Source organism: Fistularia commersonii, chromosome 6, assembly GCF_037954325.1.
Source record: "Fistularia commersonii isolate RoL2024-O1a breed Wild chromosome 6, RoL_Fcom_v1.0, whole genome shotgun sequence".
Classification (NCBI taxonomy): domain Eukaryota; kingdom Metazoa; phylum Chordata; class Actinopteri; order Syngnathiformes; family Fistulariidae; genus Fistularia; species Fistularia commersonii.
Genome location: NC_141289.1, coordinates 8860610 through 8880314, shown reverse-complemented (window position 1 = coordinate 8880314; position 19705 = coordinate 8860610). Strand labels below are relative to the sequence as shown.

At 39.1% G+C, this 19705-nt stretch overlaps 2 protein-coding genes across 2 annotated transcripts; both read left to right on the top strand.

Moving 5' to 3' along the window:
- The first annotated feature begins 5395 nt into the window (after nucleotides 1–5395).
- On the top strand, nucleotides 5396–11805 carry mmadhca (metabolism of cobalamin associated Da). Its single transcript, XM_086147999.1, has 8 exons — nucleotides 5396–5463; nucleotides 5950–5988; nucleotides 6289–6430; nucleotides 7003–7220; nucleotides 8171–8276; nucleotides 8878–8993; nucleotides 9086–9172; nucleotides 10767–11805. Exons 2-8 carry the CDS (start codon nucleotides 5977–5979, stop codon nucleotides 10983–10985), a joined length of 900 nt encoding a protein of 299 aa, XP_086004125.1. The 5' UTR covers nucleotides 5396–5463; nucleotides 5950–5976; the 3' UTR covers nucleotides 10986–11805.
- A 622-nt stretch (nucleotides 11806–12427) lies between these two features.
- LOC147233326 (ly6/PLAUR domain-containing protein 6-like) lies at nucleotides 12428–19289 on the top strand. Its single transcript, XM_086148000.1, has 5 exons — nucleotides 12428–12685; nucleotides 16639–16805; nucleotides 18249–18347; nucleotides 18584–18711; nucleotides 18815–19289. The coding sequence occupies exons 2-5, from the start codon at nucleotides 16688–16690 to the stop codon at nucleotides 18983–18985; spliced, it is 516 nt and encodes a 171-aa protein (XP_086004126.1). The 5' UTR covers nucleotides 12428–12685; nucleotides 16639–16687; the 3' UTR covers nucleotides 18986–19289.
- The last annotated feature ends 416 nt before the right edge of the window (nucleotides 19290–19705 follow it).

The following is a 19705-nucleotide window of genomic DNA, read 5'->3' as shown; positions in this document are numbered from 1 at the left end:
CTGACTCATGTCAGCTATACAGTTAGGCACAGAAATATTTGAACAGTGACACAATCTTCATGATTTGGGCTCTGCATGCCAACACATTGCATTTGAAATAAAACAACTACAACGAAATTGAAGTGCAGACTTTAAGATTTAAGTCAAGGGGTTGAACAAAAATAAATGATAAAACATGGAGGAATTGTAGTTATTTTTTTACAAACGCTACTCATTTCAGGGGCTCAAAAGTAATTGGACAAATAAACATAACCCTAAGTAAAATGTTAAATTTCAATATTTTGCTGAGAATCTTTTGCAGGCAATGACTGCCTGAAGTCTGGAACCCATGGACATCACCAAATGCTGGGTTTCCTCCCTCCTTCTGGGTTTCCTACTTCTTTGCTTTAAAAATTGTCCATCTGTACTGTGAAGCGCCGTACAATCAACATCGCCGCATTTGGCTAAATCTGAGCAGAAAGTATATCCTTATACACGTCCGAATTCATCCGGCCGCTTCGGTCTTTTGTCACATTGCGTCAATAAAGACAAGTGAGCCAGTGCCAGTGGAGGCCATGCATGCCATCACACTGCCTCCGCCATGTTTTATAAAAGATGCGGTGTGCTTTGGATCCTGCGCTGTTCCAATTCTTCTCCAAACTTTCCTCTTCCCGTCATTCTGGTACAGGTCGATCTTGGTCTCATCTGTCCAAGGAATGGTGCTCAAGAACTGGCCTGACTTCTCCAGGAGTTTTTTGGCAAAGTCAAATCTGGTCTTTCTTTTTTTGAGGTTGATTAATGGTTTGCACCTTGTGGTGAATCCTTTGTATTTAAGCTCATCTTTATGGTAAACTTAGATACGGATACGCCTACTTCCTGAAGAGCGTTCTTCATCAGTGTGGATGTTGTGAGGGGATTTTTCTTCACCATGGAAAGGATTCTGCGATCATCCACCACTGTTGTCTCCAATGGATTTCCAGGCCTTTTTGAGTTCCCAAGCTCACAATTTTTTTTCTCAAAATGTACCAAACTGTTGGTTTAGCCAATCCTAACATTTCTACTATCTCAATGATGGATTTCTTCTTTTTTCAGCCCCAGAATGATCTGTTTCACCTCCACTGAGAGCTCCTTTTACAGCATGTTGTGTGTTCACAGCAACAGCTTCCAAATGCAAACACCACACCTTGAATCAACTCCAAACCTTTTAACTGTTTAATTCATGACAGGTTGCAGAGGGAAGAACCCATGCAGCCCTGTTTGCTGTTTTTTGGTTTTTTTCACAGCATCCTGAGTCTTCAATTGCCCAATCACTTTTGGTCCCTTGAAAAAGAGACAGCTATGTATTAAAGAGCGGTGATTCCTAAACCCTTGCTCCAATTTGGGTGTAAATACTCTCAAATTACAGGTGACAGTTTGCACTTTGAGCCCATATTGATTATATAATTCTATGTTTTCGTAAACAGCTAAAATAGCAAAACTTGTGTCACTGTTTGAATATTTCTTTCTACATTACATCCAATGAGCCTACGAGTTTATAGAGCTTGGAGTTGGAAATTATGGATAAAATGATGATATGGTCAAAAGAATCACTTGCCTAAAAATTGTGCACACAATTGTTAGCTTGGATTAATGAAAGACAGCTTGCTGGAGATACCGTTGGCGTTAGCGAGGGTCTCATATGCAAAAAGGTTTTACTTTTGCAGGCTTATTTAGTGAAAGAAACGGTGAGTCCAAGTGCTGGCAAGAAGAGAGAGAACACCTGAAACACAGTAAAATTGAAGGTTATCTTTATTTCCTTTCTGTAGTTTTACCACAAATAAACCCATAAAAAAGCATCAAAAGAGTGCAGTATGTATTTTTGGCGCTGGAAAACAGATCAATGGGATTAACATTGATTTCGATTGGGAAAACTGATTCAGTTCGTGAACATTTTGGTTCAATAAAGGAACTAATTGAATTCGTAAGCTGATGTTCAACTGTATAACACACATACACACATACACACACACACGTATTGCAAAAAGTCATACTGCAAGCTGATGTTCAACTGTATTACACACATACACACATACACACACACACGTATTGCAAAAAGTCCCCAATCCTTCTGGATCCGATCCTTTCAAATCTGATTTGGATCCCTTCCATATGTGCTCCTGAAAGAGGTGGAGGTCAAAGTAAAACTTTGCAGTACCTTATAGTGGAATGCGGCTGCGGGGTGGCAATGTCTGCAAGAAGTTAAAACCCATGTTCCTTGAGGCTGCAGATATAAACCAAGTATGGGGTCATGGTCACAACTCCTGGGTGTGTGTTTGTGTGTGTGCGCATGCATAAGTGTGTGTGATACGGCAGGAAAATCAGATCTTAGTCAAACACACTGAGTGAAGTACAGAGAAGGCCGGGAGGGAGCTGCATTGTGTTTTTGTAGACCTAGAAAAAGCATATGACAGGGTGCCAAGAGAGGAGCTCTGGTATTGTATGAGGAAATCTGGAATGGCAGAGAAGTATGTTAGACTGGTGCAGAACATGTATGCTAGCTGTAAGACAGTGGTAAGGTGTGCTGTAGAGGTAACAGAGAAGTTCAAGGTGGAGGTGAGACTCGATCAGGAATCAGCTCTGAGTCCCTTCTTGTTTGGAGTGGTGATGGACAGGCTGACAGATGAGGTTAGACAGGAATCCCCATGGACCATGATGCTTGCAGATGACATTGTGATCTGCAGTGAGAGCAGAGAACAGGTTGAGGAAAATCCAGAGAAGCGGAGGTATGGGCTAGAAAGGAGAGGAATGAAAGTTAATCGCAGCAAGACAGAGTATATGTGTGTGAATGAGAGGAACTGGGGTGGAACAGTGAGGCTACAGGGAGTGGAGATCAAGAAATTGGAGGATTTCAGGTACTTGGGGTCAACAGTCCAGAGCAGTGGAGAGTATGGAAAAGAGGTGAAGAGACGGGTTCAAGCAGGTTGGAATGGGTGGAGAAAAGTGTCAGGGGTACAAAGACTATCAGCCAGACAGTGGTGAGACCAGAGATGCTGTATAGACTACAAACAATTACAATGACGAAAAGACAGGAGGCAGAGCTAGAGGTCGCAGAGATGAAAATGCTAAGGTTCTCTTTGGGAGTGACCAGGATAGATTGGATCAGGAATGAGTCTCAGAGGAACAGCACATGTTTGATGTTTTGGAGAGAAGGTCAGAAAAGCCAGACTGAGATGGTTGGGTCATGTACAGAGGAGGGATAGTGAATATATTGGCAGACGGATGCTGGAAATGGAGCTGCCAGGCAGGAGGTCTCGACCAAAGAGAAGATTTATGGACGTAGTGAGAGAGGATGTGAAGGTAGTTGGTGTGAGAGAGGAGGATACAGAGAATAGGGTGAGATGGAGAGGGTTGATTCCTTCGAACCTTTGTATCATGTCATTTCCATAATTCAAACAAGTATTTCTTTTGTTTTTTTCTGATATTTTTTGGTCATCATCTTTTTAATAATATCAATATTTATTTAATAATGTCATACCAATTTCACACTATATTAAAGACACTAAAACCATCAGCACTCTTCAGCAGACAATGGAGTTTGGATACTGAGTGTAATCACGTTTCCCAACATAAATGCAGACAATGTACATTGGTATGGGAACCACCCGTTTCTTGCAAGCTTTCTTGGATTCCAAGAAAATTGTTTCTACGTATAAGAGTGACAAGAGAGGGAACACACTCATTAACAATCAGGGTATTCATTTTTATCATTTAACGTGGTCTTGAGGGCTCAGATATAGTTTGCTGTAACTGTAAGCATGATTTGGATGAGGAAAAGAATGATGGGCATCCGTAATTATTTTTGATCAGATGATAGCTTAGCCGTGGTTCATGTGAATGAGAGTAAAACTGAGCGCAGGATAAGCAGTACAGATGATGAATGAATAATGAATAATTGCCCAGGTCATACATCAATTGATATTCATGGTGACTCGATGATTAATTGATTGTTCGGATGAGATGATGAAACTATATCACCAACAAGTGACAGTCAATTCAGTTAGAATTAAAGATTCTGGTGTTTAACTACCATGACTTTTTTTTCTTTTTTTTACATCATTAAATATCACTGATTTTGTGTGGAGAGGTAGGTTTTTCATAATTATCAATCTCTTAGTGAAATGAGCAGCCAAGTAGATCTCAATAAAAAATATATAATTTGATGCAGATTGGATCCCACTGAGATGCTGCATCGTCACACTGGAATCTTTTTTGTTGTTTCCTTTTTTGCTTCTCACCTCTGGAATAAAAAGGCGTCTGCAGAGGAGAAAGCTCGGGCGTCTCCCAGACTTTCATTTCGCAAGTGTGCGCGTGAGCATGCGCCCACCGGGTGTATGCTGCACTGCTGTTACAAACGATCCTGTGGGAGACTCACTGACAGCCACTGACACACACACACACTCACACACACCAGGCTGTTACTGCACAGAGACTGAGGCATGTTGGTCCCAGGGTAAAACTCCCACTGCACATCCTGTCAGCTCAGAAAAAGTGTCAATCAGCTTGTCCAAGTCAGCTAAAGAGATGTGTCTACTTCAGCAAACTGTACTTTACGGTTCGTCCTTGTCCTTCACCACTACTGTCAAGAAAGCACACTCTTCTTGTCACAAAAATTCCTTTACTAGTTTCATGGCTCATTGATCGGGGAACGTGTGTTTTAGCTGAGTGTGTGTCCTATCTGTCCATCGCCTGGAGATACTGCAGTCCAAAAGGGGTAATTTGACAAGAGAGGGAGAGCTGGGTTCAGAGAAAGAGGAGGTAATATACTGTTCGTATCCTCCTGCGCATTGTTTGAATAAGGTGTTTTTTTTTCTACAGATTTAATAATTAAGATTGTGACATCTGGTGTTGCTGCTCCTAAAACAGCACATATGCATGCCTTTTCTTACTGGCAAAGATAGCTCTGTTGCATCTTTAAACTTCTCATTTGTCACCATGCCTCATGGGGGAGCTGCAAGAAAATCAGCAAAAGTATGAATTGTTAGAATTTATATACATATTCGGTGTGTTTTTGTTCTTTAAATCTTTGCAACATCTGCCATAAAATGACGATGTTTCAGGGCTTAAAAAAAGATATGTACTAATCTTTTTTGCACCAATCCTTTGGAAATGTAAGTGAACTCGTACAAATGCCAGGCAAACACCAGAACGAAGATTCCATTGGCCGTTGATCTGCTGTCATCTTGTGGGCAACAAAGGAATAGCAGCGTAAATGAATGTTCGATGACACCATAAATTGGCGGATTTAATGTCTGCAGTATTACAAATATTGTTTTTGCTGTGGATGATGCACTTGAGTCCTAAAGCCTTTGTTAGGACGCTCACATCTGGAAATAAGAATGACCGCTGTCTCTGTGGTTGAGGCAAACTGCGCATGCGTGAAACGACCCTCCCCACTTTCCGTTGTGTTTTTTTTCCTTGCGCAAGTGGGTACGTGCGCGCTTACAGGTAAGAACAGTATGTTCTTTTCGTCGTAACAGCTCGTCAGGGATTAGGATTTTGTTTATTTCTATTGAGGAAGTTAGTGAGGTTATTATCTATTCTGCTGCGCATTTTCTGAGAGTTTCCGCCTGTGAAATATCGATATCTGAAGGAAAAGCCAAAGTGTCATAACAAGACATCAGCTGATCCGCGAATTACAAACAACACGCCTATGCTCCTAGCTAGCTAGCTAGCTAGCTAGCTAGCTTGCTAGCGTCGCCTAGTTTTCATTTAATGTTCTTTGCAATTATGATATTCGACTATATATTTTAAATCGAATCGCCGTCATTTTTGTGTTTTCGAAACTGTTTGGCATTGCAAATCCCATATTACAATTGCATCATATCGGTTCACAGATTAGCATTAGCCAAACCCAATGTGAAGTTAGCCGCAGTTGCTCCTACAGCCCGGTTTGCTCCGTCTAACAAACGGGATCTGCTCGTTTTCCAACAGGCTGTACTTTTTGGGTGGAAAAAGAAGATGTCCGGCAGTGTAAGTGTTGATATGACAAATTCCTTGCAGTCATGTTCACTCCCTTAACGCAACCTTGTCCCCTAATGCCAAGGAAGGAAAATCCCTGTAACTGTTAATTACTTTAATACAAGGGGTTTTCAGTCATAATTTCACAAAGACATTATCCTACCTCTGTTAATATAACGTTTAATCAGTACCATCCGGCTATGAGAAATCCTCCATTTTGAATATGTCAGATAATTGAAGGTACTTACAAATCTGAACTTGCTATTTTCAGTTTGCAGCAGTTCTGAAATGATGCACTTTGGTCCCGTACAGGTGCTGTGCGGTGGAGGGAGGCTGGTTTTTTCACATACAGTTAATCGACAGTTGCTAACTGGCCTCAGAGTTGGCCGACTCCGAACCTTCTCCACTGCAAGTTCAGATGAGCCTTACGTATCTATATCACCCACAGACTCTGGTGAGGCACTCACTGAAGCACTCACCACTCGTTGGTGAAAAGAAGCTAGAAATGAACTGCTTGACAAGTTTGTACTGTCATTTTTTTTTTTTTTTGGTAACACAATGATCTGGATCATGTGCACAAATCCATGTTTACTGCTAGACAGACAGCAGGGCAACAACCACGCAAATGCATGTTAAACTTCTCCCCATCTTGCTCTTGGATCACATAACAGTGCATTTTCTGTTGTTTTTCTTGCTGTATAATGTTTAGGACCAGTCATGTGTCTTGTGAAAGAAAAACATCTCAGGAATATTTGATGCTATCATTTTGCAAGTTATATGTTATGTGTAGCAGTACTTGCTCTTAAGCCCACAGAATTTATAATTATATTGTGATGGTACAATTTTTCCATCTTTAGAAGCTGTCTGTAGACACCAAGAGCTGTCTCTACTAAGATATAGTTAGGGAGGATTATAAAACGAATAATTTGCTGAACTGTACAAACCACTTTATTAGTGTGAAGTGTTTTGTTATTTGCGAAGTGAAGAACATTAACATTGATCATATCCTCTTTATGTTCTCTGCAGGCCCAAGGACGGTGTGGCCGGATGAGAACATGGGACCCTTCGGTCCTCAAGACCAGCGCTTCCAGTTACCCGGCAATGTCGGCTTTGACTGCCATCTGGAGGGAATGGATGAGCAGAAGAAATCTCCGGTCGATAGAACAGTTCCTGATGTGCTCACAATGCCAAGTAGCACAGAGAGACACCAGCTCATACTGGCCCAGTTTGTGAATGAATTCCAGGTTAGTTTTGCAGCTTTTATGTCTTAATTAAAGACACAAGAAGCAAAGTTTTGATGCTGTTTACTTGCTTAATTTGGACCATTCTGGGTTGAATCAGCCATGTGGGGAATGAATTGTTTAAATTATGTTAAAATTGTGTATGAACTAATGGCGAAGTTCTGATCCATGTTTGTGTTGTTTATAATAGACTGGTCAATATCCCTTGTTCAGACTGATCGAACATTTCCTCATTACTCTATTACAAAGTTACTTCTTTATAGTTGTGTAATGAAGAAGTTCTCGACCCTGACAACCCTAAGAGATAGGCAGCAGGATTTTAATTAAATGATTATTATTAATTATAAAACAGTAAACCTTAGCTATAAAAATGATTCATTCAAAGCCTCTGCTTCAAACACCAGATCATCATTAAGTTTTAAATTGGGATGTATGTTAAAGCTGTAAAGTTTGAGCTACATTAGAAAAGGACATGAAACTCTTTATGGCTTGAGTTGGTTTGCCTGTGGAGACAAATCACTACGCGAGTGCATAAGACGACAATTTGTGGGTCCACTTAACGTTTAATTCTCTTCCGTTGCAGGGAAGTAGATTGAGAAGTTTACACTCCTCAAAACAATAGATTGTCTATTAAAAATCTTGAAGGCTAAGGGTTTTGCCAGGTTGAACAAAAATAATATTCCACAGGAAGAATGCAAGTGACTAAGGATCCCCGTGCAGCAGATGTTCCAGGGGCCTTTCCCTGGCAGAGCGTAGAGAGCAGGGAGAGATTGTAGTCCTGAAAGAAGGCAGGTAGGCAGGATGTATCTCAGTCCCAGTTTTGCAACAAGGACATGAATTCTGTGCAGGACACACCAGGAGCCAGGGGAATCACAGCCGCAGTCGCCTTTTCCTTTCTTCAGCGCAGGAAATATGTGGTCTGAAATGAACCGACGTTTGCATCCTCTCCTCAGGGAAAGCTGGGTTCCATTGACATGCGTGTAAACAAAGCGGAGCAGTATTTTAGTCAGCCAGACACCGACTGCTCCATAAACTCTTGCCCAGAGTTACTGAGGAAAGGTGAGTCATTTGGTTTTACTTTACCCTCCGCATTTAAGCAACAGGCCTCTGTCCCCAGTAGCAACGTGTTTGACCTACACAAGTGTTAAAACGCTCGTGAAAAGTGCTTTCCGTACACATTTTGTAGTAGGAAATTGATGTAAATGATCTGAACTGTAATAACAGAAGTGAAAACAAAACCATACAAAGTCTGTTAAATAGAGACCAAAATAAAATAACAATATGAGATCTGCTTTCCCAAAATGGCAACCTTCATCTTACATTTTCACTATTGTTACTATTTAATGTTAATAAAATGTCTCTTAGATATGAAATCGTCACCTATCTGATGGCATATAAATAACAGTGGAAGATATCTGGTTTATGAATGAAGCCTGAAACTGATCATTGGACTGACGGTGCTGGGTCGAGATGGACGTTCGTACAAAATGTCAGATTTTTCTTCCAAAGATAGCAGATTAGATATTAAACAATGACTAATATCTAATCTGCGATCCTGGATTGAAAAATGAGACATATTGTATGAACATCTACCCAGCACCGTCAGTCCGTGGAAAACATTCAGCTGTCAATGCTGCCTTCATGTTTCCTTGGTCAACAGATTTGGAGCTGTTGTTCCCCTCAGTGCCAAGCACCCCTATCACGGTCGTGACGGTAACGCAGCGGAACAACCACCATGGGACGGGGCAGCAGGATGAAGAGCAGTCCCTCCACAGAGTGAGCGCCAGATAGTTTACTTTCACTTTGGCCACTTTTGGAAAAACACAAAGTTGCAACAAAGGCTTGACTGTGATTCCTCCTCGCTGCAGTTTGTGAACGGTGCAAAGGAAATGTGCTTTGCCCTCTGGACGGCAGGCTACTGGGCAGACTTCATCAATCCAACTACAGGAACCGCTGTGAGTTTTATGTGAAGTGTGTATGTGTTGCTAATGGAGTTTCAGTGATCTTTTTTAGAGATGAGTAAAAGAAAATCTTTATTGACAGGTCATGTAGATATTGTGTCTGTCTTCATTTTGGGAGAATTCCCCAACCACATAGACATCCATTTTTCACATCAGTTCTGAGTTTGTTGAAAAGTCTAGAGCTGTAGTTTGACAGCGAAGCTCTGCAAATGATTTGTTGGGGTTTGATAACAGTATCACATCTGTATCAGCTAATCTATGACAAGATGTTAAATTTTGCCATTATCTATTCTTTTAAGTGTGTCTTAAACAATAGATTTACGACAAATAATCATAAATTAACCGCTTTTATCCTTAATTTATGATGCATTCCTCACTCTTTATCCTTGCATGTGTAATGACAATAAAATTGAATCTAATCTAATCCAGTCTAATCTTAAATGATAGGAGCTCTTTTTCTTAGTATTTACAACTTACTTAAATTATTACTGTTGTGTCATTGTCTAGTGCTGTTGTTATTCATTGTCTATTGTTATTTGTCAATAGACGCGTGAAGGGAGTGTACAAAGTAAGAATTTCATTGCATTGTCAAAATCACCATATTCTTGCAGTGTACAATATGGCAATAAATATCTTGAATCTTGAATGCCAAAACATCTTGCATAATGAGTACTTCAATTACTCAAAGTGCGTTTTGCTAATAACGATAATCCTCTCAGTATATATATATTTATATAGAAATTTCTTTTTACTTAGACCATACTTATATTAACTTATAAAGGATTATATACATACAGGGTTCCCACACGTCCTGAAAAATGATTTACTCAATTTTCCAGTCATGGCAAAGCAAGGAAAATGAGAATAGTTAAATGTCCTGGAAAAGCTCAAGTTGTCCTAGTAAATTGATCATTAGAACAATGCTATCATACAAGTGATAGTAATTAGTTGACTGTCATACTGGAGCAGCTAAAATGTCTTGGAAAAATAATTTCCAGAAAAGAATGGGAACCCTGATGATGTGAAAAAACAAAAAAAAAAGTTTTAAAGTATTTCTTCCTTCGGAGAGCCAAACAGGCACATTGTACAACTTTGAAAGAAGCAGAGCAGCAAATGTTCTCATACACGCAGTAAGAATTTCAACAAAAGTCACAGAGGATGCTTACGAGATAGATTAGCTAAATACTTAATCGCTAATTGCTAATGAGGGTAAAGACAATGTTCACAAACATGCACGAAAGGCATCAAAACACTTGAGCTGTGCTGATTAAGTCATTAGCTGATTGACAGAAGAAATTGCAGACTCGTCGATGTGTAAATGTTTTCATCTCATTTTGCTGTTGCTGGGAGGGGGGTACAGGATGTTTTGAACAGTGCTCGCTACGATTCGAACGTTCTTCCAAAATCAGCTAAAGAGAAAGTAATTGCTGCTCAGAATATGAATATTTACTGACAACCCGCACATGAAAATATGCATCATGATGCTTTTATTAAAATCATACCTGATCACTTGGAGGTTCATGGAGTGAAAAGAGGCTCCTATAATTAATATGCCTGTATCATTTTCTTATTCTGTGTTCCCCTACAGTTCTTTGCATCTCCGTTTAGCCAGAGCACACTGCGATCAGAGGAACAACTGAGACACTCGGGTTTTAACATCGAGGTGTCCGGCTCCTGCACAGTGATCCGCCACGTCCTAAAAGGAACGCCTCTGTTCATGGGGACTGTTTTTACCAACGCACCAACTCACAGCGCTGCTATCAAAAGGCTACAAGGACTTACAAATGAATTTGATGAAGAGGAATAAGTTATTTACATTTTTTTTTTACACTATTCACTGAGGAAAGCACGAGACATTTCTTACTGTAGTGTTGCTGCTAGATGGTCTATGCCAGTGGAAGGTTGCACAGTAGTGACAAACATCAATGTAACCAAGGACTTTGAATGACTCACTAAAGCAGATCTCGGTGCTGTGTCTGACTGACGGCTCACCTTTTTACCAACCTTTACTGCCACTGAATCAGTGTCGTACGTGTCGAGGCTGTAAACGTGGATGTGAATAGGAAGCACTTTGTGTTCAGGCAGCTCTTTGTATCTTTGTCACACATACAGATCAGATCGTAGAAGTTCATGCGACGCATGCATGAATTTCATTCGCTAAGTTGCTTGGACTTGATGTGTTAAAAGTCGTGACAGAATTGGAGAAGTAATAAAGTGACTTCCATTGAAGCTGAAAGGAATTTATTTCCAATAGCTATTGAAGCTTAACATTGAGTAACACTTGACTGAGTTAATCATAACTTTAGTTCTGATCATTAGCATTAAAGTAAACTGATAATCCCCCCCCTCCCTTTTTCTCTCTACAGAAAGAAAATATGCATATTTATTGAATGTGTTATTTTAGACACAAATAATGACTTGTAAGAAGTGTGTTTGTTTTCTCTCACGTAGAAAATCATGTCGAAACCATTCAGTCACATCTGACATCCTAGATTGATTTCACGAACAATTAACTATCTATTAATACGCTGCTTGAATTGACCCGTTAATACTTGCTGTTTTGCAGAACAAGCAGATCAATCATGCAAGAAAAATTAAAGAGGGATTGAAAGTATTATATTTCAAAACAAGCTATTAGTGGGTTTTATTTACAAATCATTGATCAGTGTGCCATATTTGAAAAAGCTGATCCTCCTTTCATGAATCACAGTGGGCTCTTCGAAACGTGGAAATAAATGAGGAAAAATTACAAGGGACGGGAGTTGATCACAAGAGGCAAACTACTCCACATACATAATCCTGTAAAATGTAGCAAATTATGTTAAAGCATAAAAAAATGCAGCTTTGTTTTGTGTGTGGTAGCACAGTGGTGAGCACTTCCCCCTCGAGGGTCCCGTCTGTGAGGAGTCTCCATGTTCTACCGCTGTCTGCATGGGTTTCTTCCTGGTGTTCCAGCTTCCTCCCACAGTCCAAGAACATTCAGGAAGTTCATCAGAAGCCTCCAACTCCATTGTCACCACTGGATAGGCAGAATAAATTAATTTGATTTTTATCTGTGTCCTCCTCACATGTATAGTAGTTTGATGGAATGTGCTCTATGAATGCATTATTATTATCATTATTAAATACAGACAATACTATATAAATAATAGAAATATCTTGTTTAAAAACTTCAAGCATTCATAAATCGAAAATTGTGGTTGCATTACTTTTGGTTCGATGTTTTTTTTTTTTTTTAAACGATCATCAAACTGCATTGTGTGAAATGTACATTATTTAGCGAGAGGGTCTCCAGTGTTGACACTGAATGACAGCCTGCTGTTCGGCTGAGAACCCCGCTTCCGGGTTCCGCATACTCCAAAACGAAGACGGACGTGAGAAGATGGGAGTTGTAGTTTTTGTAACAAGACCATGACGTCACGGCGCTGCCTTCCTTCATCTTCAGTGACCCACTCAATACTCAGACTTTCCAGCTGCGGACGGAGCACCGGGTTTCACCGAGGCAAGGTGAGATGAAACTGGTTCATATTGTTAATTAAACTAATTTCTACCGGGTTAATATTCGGAGTTTTACCTCATAGATGAATAAACCGCTTAACAGTGCCACTTTGACGTTAATAATCTCCTAGAACAAGTTACAATTTACAAACGTACAATTTTCATTGATGCAACACCCTTGCTGTTGAGTTAGTTTAAAAAAAACATTGAGCCAAGCTGCATAATAACTAATTACTGAGGTAGCTGTCAATATCGATGCCATAAATAAACGTCAATAAATTATTCAAAGCCATATCATTATGAGCAACTGTGATAGATGCTAATTAAATCAGCAGTGTTATTTAAGATACTGTAGGTAAATACTGGATTGAACCCTTACATTTCTATGTAGGGACACCTCATCTAAAGTTATTATGAATAACATGATATAAGGTGTTTGGTGGCACAAAGAAACTACATTATAGTTACCTATTGTGCTTATTGTTTTAATGCTATAGTTTTGAGGATGCTTTTATAATGTCCGTCATTGGACATACACAATATACAAGTTTAAGTTGCAAGATAATGTAAGTTAGGACTTCTGGGACAGTTGAGTGAGAATATTGGACTGCAGACAGGACCAACAGTTTTAACAGATGCCTCGGGTAGGTTTTGACCTTTTTCATCCATAAAGTTAAGAGAGGAAACATTTTATGAGATGCAAACCTCTGCGAGAACCTCATAAAAACCTTAGTCATGGAGTGACACTGTAAACAGATAGAGCAGCAAAAAGAAAGAAAACCGTCTCTCACTGGACCCAATAGATATACGAGCCGAAGTGTATTTGCAGCAAAAGTATTCCCCGTCAGATGCAGTTGGCATCCAGGTATTTGATCAAAAAAAAAAAAAAAAAATCAGCTTCATGGAAATATTTAAGCCGCTGCCACATGTGTCTGGCTGATAGAAGTGAGCTGCTGGAAATGAGCTGAACTTCAGAGGCGGCCATGGTGGCCTGAATCTACTCTTTTGTCACGCATGACCAACCTGCAGCAATTATCCTTCATCCAGAGTATTAAACGGTTCGCATGTGACATTTTGTTTTATCTATTTCAACTAAATCTTCAAAAAAAACGTCAGTTTCTCGCTCATATTTTTGACCAATTAAATATTTTCGACAAGGAGATATATATATATATATATATATATATATATATATATATATATATATCAAAGATATTTGGCATCAAGCAGACAGTAAAGAAAATCATGATTCTATTTTAAAAGCTGTCTTCTTGGATTATATGAACCCCTTACCCTGTTTCTAATCCTGTCTTCATCTCTTCCTTTTATTTTTGCCACGCGCATTATAATCTGAAAATGCATTCCTGTTAACAAATATAAACTAGAGGTGAGGAAAATTAACACTTTATGATGTCTAAAGTACAAACTAGGCTACTCTAAGTGATTATTAAGGTTTATTTTGTGTTGAGATCTCCCAAAATGCATGTTTTGCAATTGCATACCTATGCTGTAATACTTAGAATATCTGTAAATAATATTATCTCTGAAAGGGAACATACCAGATGTCTACTTTTTAAAATTATGATACAATAGGTTTTAAACAATATGACCTGGGTAAAATAAGTTTTATGATAATTACAAAACCAAGCCTCACCTCCTTGTTTCTGATTTACCACATGTAATTTAGCTCTGGCAGGTAAAGGTCACAAATGCTATTCTCAATCAAACATGGCTTAATATTATCATAACCGTTGGTTCTTTGTTGCCCTCAGATTATCTTTCCTGCAGCTCTAATTCACTTTTCACATTTTGATTGATTTTGACAGTTCAGAGCCGTTTGTCATCATTCTACTCTTTGACCTGTTAGCTGTATTCCCCCGTTGTCATGGGAGACCAGGATTTAAAACTCTCCTTCAGATTCTTTTCGCCTTTCCAGCTCTTGGAGGAGTTGGTCTCCTTGAAGCCTGAATGATATAAACCCTCTCCTCTTATAACAGGGAGTCATTGTATCTAATCCCCACTCTCCAGCCTCCTAACAGCAAATTTCAGTCTTGCCAGGACCAAGCATCCATCAGACAGCTCAGAGCTGGCTTGCTAATCTCAAATTTTCCTTTCAGCGTCCAGCATTTCATTATGGGCCATACTGTTATACACACACACACACACACACAACCTCAGGACCTTAATGATTGCGATCCCATGGACTCGACGTCTCCTCTGAACCCTCCAAAGTAAAACTATTGAACTCCAGCATTCCTTTAGTGCCAGCAGTATTAACAAATAAACTGATGTTGCTGATGCATAATGTATCACCTCGCAAGGAAACTCACTAGTCTTTCTCAAAATTCACAGACATGTAAATCCAAGGAAAGGCTACCGTTGTTGTTGATTTTTAGAATTTCATGAGATAAAAGGGTATTTCTACACCAAACATATACCACTCGATCAGGAGTATAATTACCAATGTTTCAAATAAATCAAATTATTATTATTTATTAAACATCAATTCAAATGCTTTTCTTATTCAAAATCTATTTGCCATCATTGAACACAAATAAGAAACGTGATTATAACTTAGTGTTTATTTTAAATAAAACACCTAAAGTAATTAACTGTGGCGATTTGTAATAATATACAGTATATTTGAGCAGCATTGACCAAAGTGGTCTTCTGACATTAAATCGGGTAGTTATCTTTCAGATATTGAGATATTTGTGTGCGTTTCCATGTGTAGCCGGGGATTGTGTCTCTGGCAAAGATTGGTTTTACTAGGGCGTGCATAACGCAAAGAAAACCAAGCATTTACTACCACACAGCCAGCACAATGCCTGGGGTTAAATGATGAAACAGAGGCATCTTAAAGGCTGATCTTGAACAAATACTGATGTTCTTACACGAGGAGATCCAGGTCATCTGCTTTCTGATTGACGTCTTGGCGAATCTGATAAGAGCAAGTGTGAGTGTATGTGCAGATTGGAGCTGAATACCTAACTCAAGACACTGGCTTGACTCATTTGACTCTCTACGGTCGGTATACTTTTAGTTTTAAGCAGTTGCATCGTAATATTATTCACCTCAACAGAGGTGTCCTCCATATGATTGAAACATTAGTAATGTGGCTCATATATTAAGCCAAAGCCAGACAGTTTACAGTTTTACATTTTTCTTTTATCCTTGGAAAAAAAAATCTTGAGGTTATCAAGCCATTTGAGTATTGTATTTGAAAGAAACCATAATTAATTTGAATTTGAAAACGCAACCCGCAGCAGTACGTTCACTCATAAACATCCTCTTCTTGTTTCTTCTTCATCATTGACTTTTACACCTTTATGATTAAGGCACATTCCTGGAATGACATCCCAGATTTTCTTCACATTGAAGGAAACGATTTTGAGACCCCTTTTTCTGCAAGAAAGAGCCAACATGTGTGTAAAAACAGAGTTCCTTATGGCTCTCTGACCACAGTTTGAAGAAGGAAAACCTTTAAAAACAACCCACTGCATGACAGCAACCAACATTTCACACACAAGGAGGAAAGTAGATAAGTCCAATGCTATCTCATTTTAATAACTGACCATATAAATGCATAAAATAGATTTCAGTTTACATTTTAGTGGAGTATCTGACTTTGCATGCATTGTAACAGCAGCAAAAAGAAAAAAAAAAGAAGGTGAAAATGATTCTTTGTGAAGCAGTGGTTACAAACCAGCGGTGGATGCTGGCCGTCGAGCTCAGCACAAACAGGCTCTTTATATTTAAACGGATAGCCAACATGAGCACTACCAAGACAAACACTATTGCAAGCTCATTACATATTTTATCAGCGTCGCTTATTTTTTCAGAGCGTCTCCTCACTGTAGCTTCTGGCGTCTCATTGAAATTATTTTCAGTTCGTAAAGCCGAATGCACATCTTTTTCTTTTTCTATTACCTGTTATCTGTTTTGTGTTTCCTTTTCCTCAGCACCGACCTTACTGACGAGTGAAGTGCATGAAGACATCCCGGGCCAGCGATGGAGCGTTTGTTGGCACAGGCCTGGATCCTCCTGGTGACCCACATGGCACACTGGCTACCGAAAGTTCAGACACGTGATTTCACCCAGAAGGACATCATCCTGTTGCATCCGTCAAGTAGGAAGATATTAAATCTGATTTAGTATTTAGGTCTCCCAGTTTGGCTCCCAGTAATATGACAAAAATACAAAAGGTTTGCAAGCAGACACTTTTTATTTGAAGATGGAAAATTAATTAGATTAAAAATCTCTTAACAAAGCAAAAGTTCATGGAACTTTGACAGACATGCAGAATAGTTGAGAGTCGAGACAAGGGAGGGGAAAAGCGAATTGTGCAAGGAGCATAATTTTAGATAAGATAAGATAAGATAACATAAGATAAGACAACATAAGATAACATAAGATAACATAAGATAAGATGAACTTTATTGATCTCCATAGGGGAAATTACTTTGTCACAGCAGTGTAACAGTTCTAATGCCAAATAAAAAGGAAAATAAATATGAATGTAAATATAAATAAAAAAGCAGACGACAGAAGATAGCAAGATATCCACGAATAGACAGCAGATAAATAGACAGCAGACAACAACAACATTAGGGATAACAATGGGCAACATTAAGGAACAGTGAGGGTGACAAATACACAATCAGAGCTAAACAACTATATAAATAGAGTGACAAAAATAGATAGCAATGAATACAATAAATAAACAAAAATAGGCAGGAGGTGTGCGGGCTGGGAGAAACAAGGATAGGAGAGACAGCAGAGTTAGGACCATGACATGAGTGGGTGAGGCAGTGAATGGGGTAAGGTTATGAGATTGTGGAATTGTGGAAGCAGCACAGGTGCACTCAGGCCAGTCAGAGTTGTGTAATTTGATGAGCTCAATGTAATATTTCTGTTATTATCTCTATCAAGAATAGCACTTCTGAATTTAAATATTGTCCTTTGTCTTTATGCACTGACAAGACTGTTCTCAGCCTCAGCTCACTTTTTAAAGTAACACATGATGAAACTTGTTTTTCTGGTAGGGCAGTAGATGGCGCTTCTGCCTCAGAACAAGGTTCCCTGTTCTTCCAGTGTTCGGCATGGGTTTTCTCTCCACTTTCCTCCCAGGGTTCATAAAACATGCAAGAGCCTCACCGTAGACCCTGCATTGTCCAGGCATGTGAATGAGAGTAAATGGTTGTGTTTCTTTTTTTAGATACTTTGTTGAGGAAATTGAGTGACCACTGCATTTAACCCGTATAGTGAATGAAGAAATGATGATGTTTTCTTTTGTTTTTTTGTTGTTTTTTATTGTTTTCTAACCAAAAACCATGACCAAAATGAACGTTAAAATGAAAAAAGCAGCCAATGCAAAAATTTTTATAACTATTTGGCTAACTGCAAACAGTCTTTTTAGACCTGCTCAGGTGAGCCGAGGTCAGCAACAATGTATTAAAAACAATATTCTATCGAACCTAACCCCAACCGTAACCCTAACCCATCAACACTGGCAATAACATTGCGAGCTGATGGCCGCTTGAACTGGGGTGTGTCTGTGTCTCATCCACAGCTACACCTCATCCAGGTGGTTTCAAGTGCTTCACCTGTCAAGGAGCGACAGACAACTATGAGTGTAATCGTTGGGCACCGGATGTGTACTGCCCAAAAGGTATGTTTCTGTTTGAAACAAAACTCAAGCTATACAGTCCGAAACCTCACAAACAAGAGCTAGTTGTTGTTTTGATATTGGTGATGTGCCTCTGTGGCATTACTGATTTTTTGGGCTTGTATTGTTCAGTGTTTTCAAATTATTGCTCATCAGAAGAGCCCCTACATTGATGCATGATGAATAGCCCAAAATCTTCTGCCGGTCTTTCTGTGTATTTGCACTTGTGTGTGTCCTAGATACCAAATACTGTCAAACACTTCACATGATGAATGACCAGGGCCACAGTGTGTCTGTGACCAAACGTTGTGTGACCTTGGAGGACTGTCTTTTCACCGGCTGCAGTGCTGTGGTCAATGGCTACCAGGTTAGAGGAGCTTGAGTTATTTGATGTGTTTTTTTCTTTTTCAAAAAATGATTGGTAAAAATAGAGACGATGCATGTGATAAAGGGTAAATGTCATCCGTCAGGTGTGCTCGTCCTGCTGTGAAGGGAACATCTGCAACTTGCTCGTGCCCAGAAATGAGAGTGATGCCATTTTTTCTTCGACTTCTCCTCTGGTGAGCTCTAGCAGAGACCTTCCTTCTGCAGCTCTTAGCTACATCATCATCATCTTCATCATCTTTTCAAGATATGTTTGAGATACATGCATACATTGCAAGACACATTATTCGGCAAGCATACGGTAAATGTACTATAATGTAATATTAATACATTATTGAGATGCATGTGTTTATTTTAAACAGATAATTAAAACTATCAAATATCTGGATGATTAATGAAACTTTTTAACAGAAGTTTTGAAAAACAGACCTTCATAAATCAAAGTACACAATACTTGTGGTGTGTACATTTTCATTCACACAATATTTATGTAAAAATTTTTAATGTCAATATAATTTGCAAAAGAATGGAGGTGTTTATAATGATGTATTGTGTGTGAGATAAAATATCCATTTGTTTTGTTCATATTAAATTTCCGTTTTGTGTAGTCTTTTCATTGATTTCTGGGGTCTGAGGTATGGGACACAAGCCTGGCACATTTAAAAGGCTGTGACAAAAATGAATTTTCTTAATTTAGTCTATGTGAAACTGTTTTCTCAATATACCTATTTTGTGAAAAAAAAAGAAGAGTGGAAATATGTGAGATATTTTTCCAAGTTGTGTCCAAAGGTCACTGATTTTCAGAAACCCAACGATAAGACCTGCACCCAGCACTCCGAGCTACCAGATATAAAAAGTAACATTTATAGAATCATAAGTCAAATTTCAAAAAGGCTGTTTTACATAGCGATGAATGCCTTTACTGCCCTTGTAAATGTCATTTTATTCAATTGTTTCTCAGTTGAAGATTGAAAGTG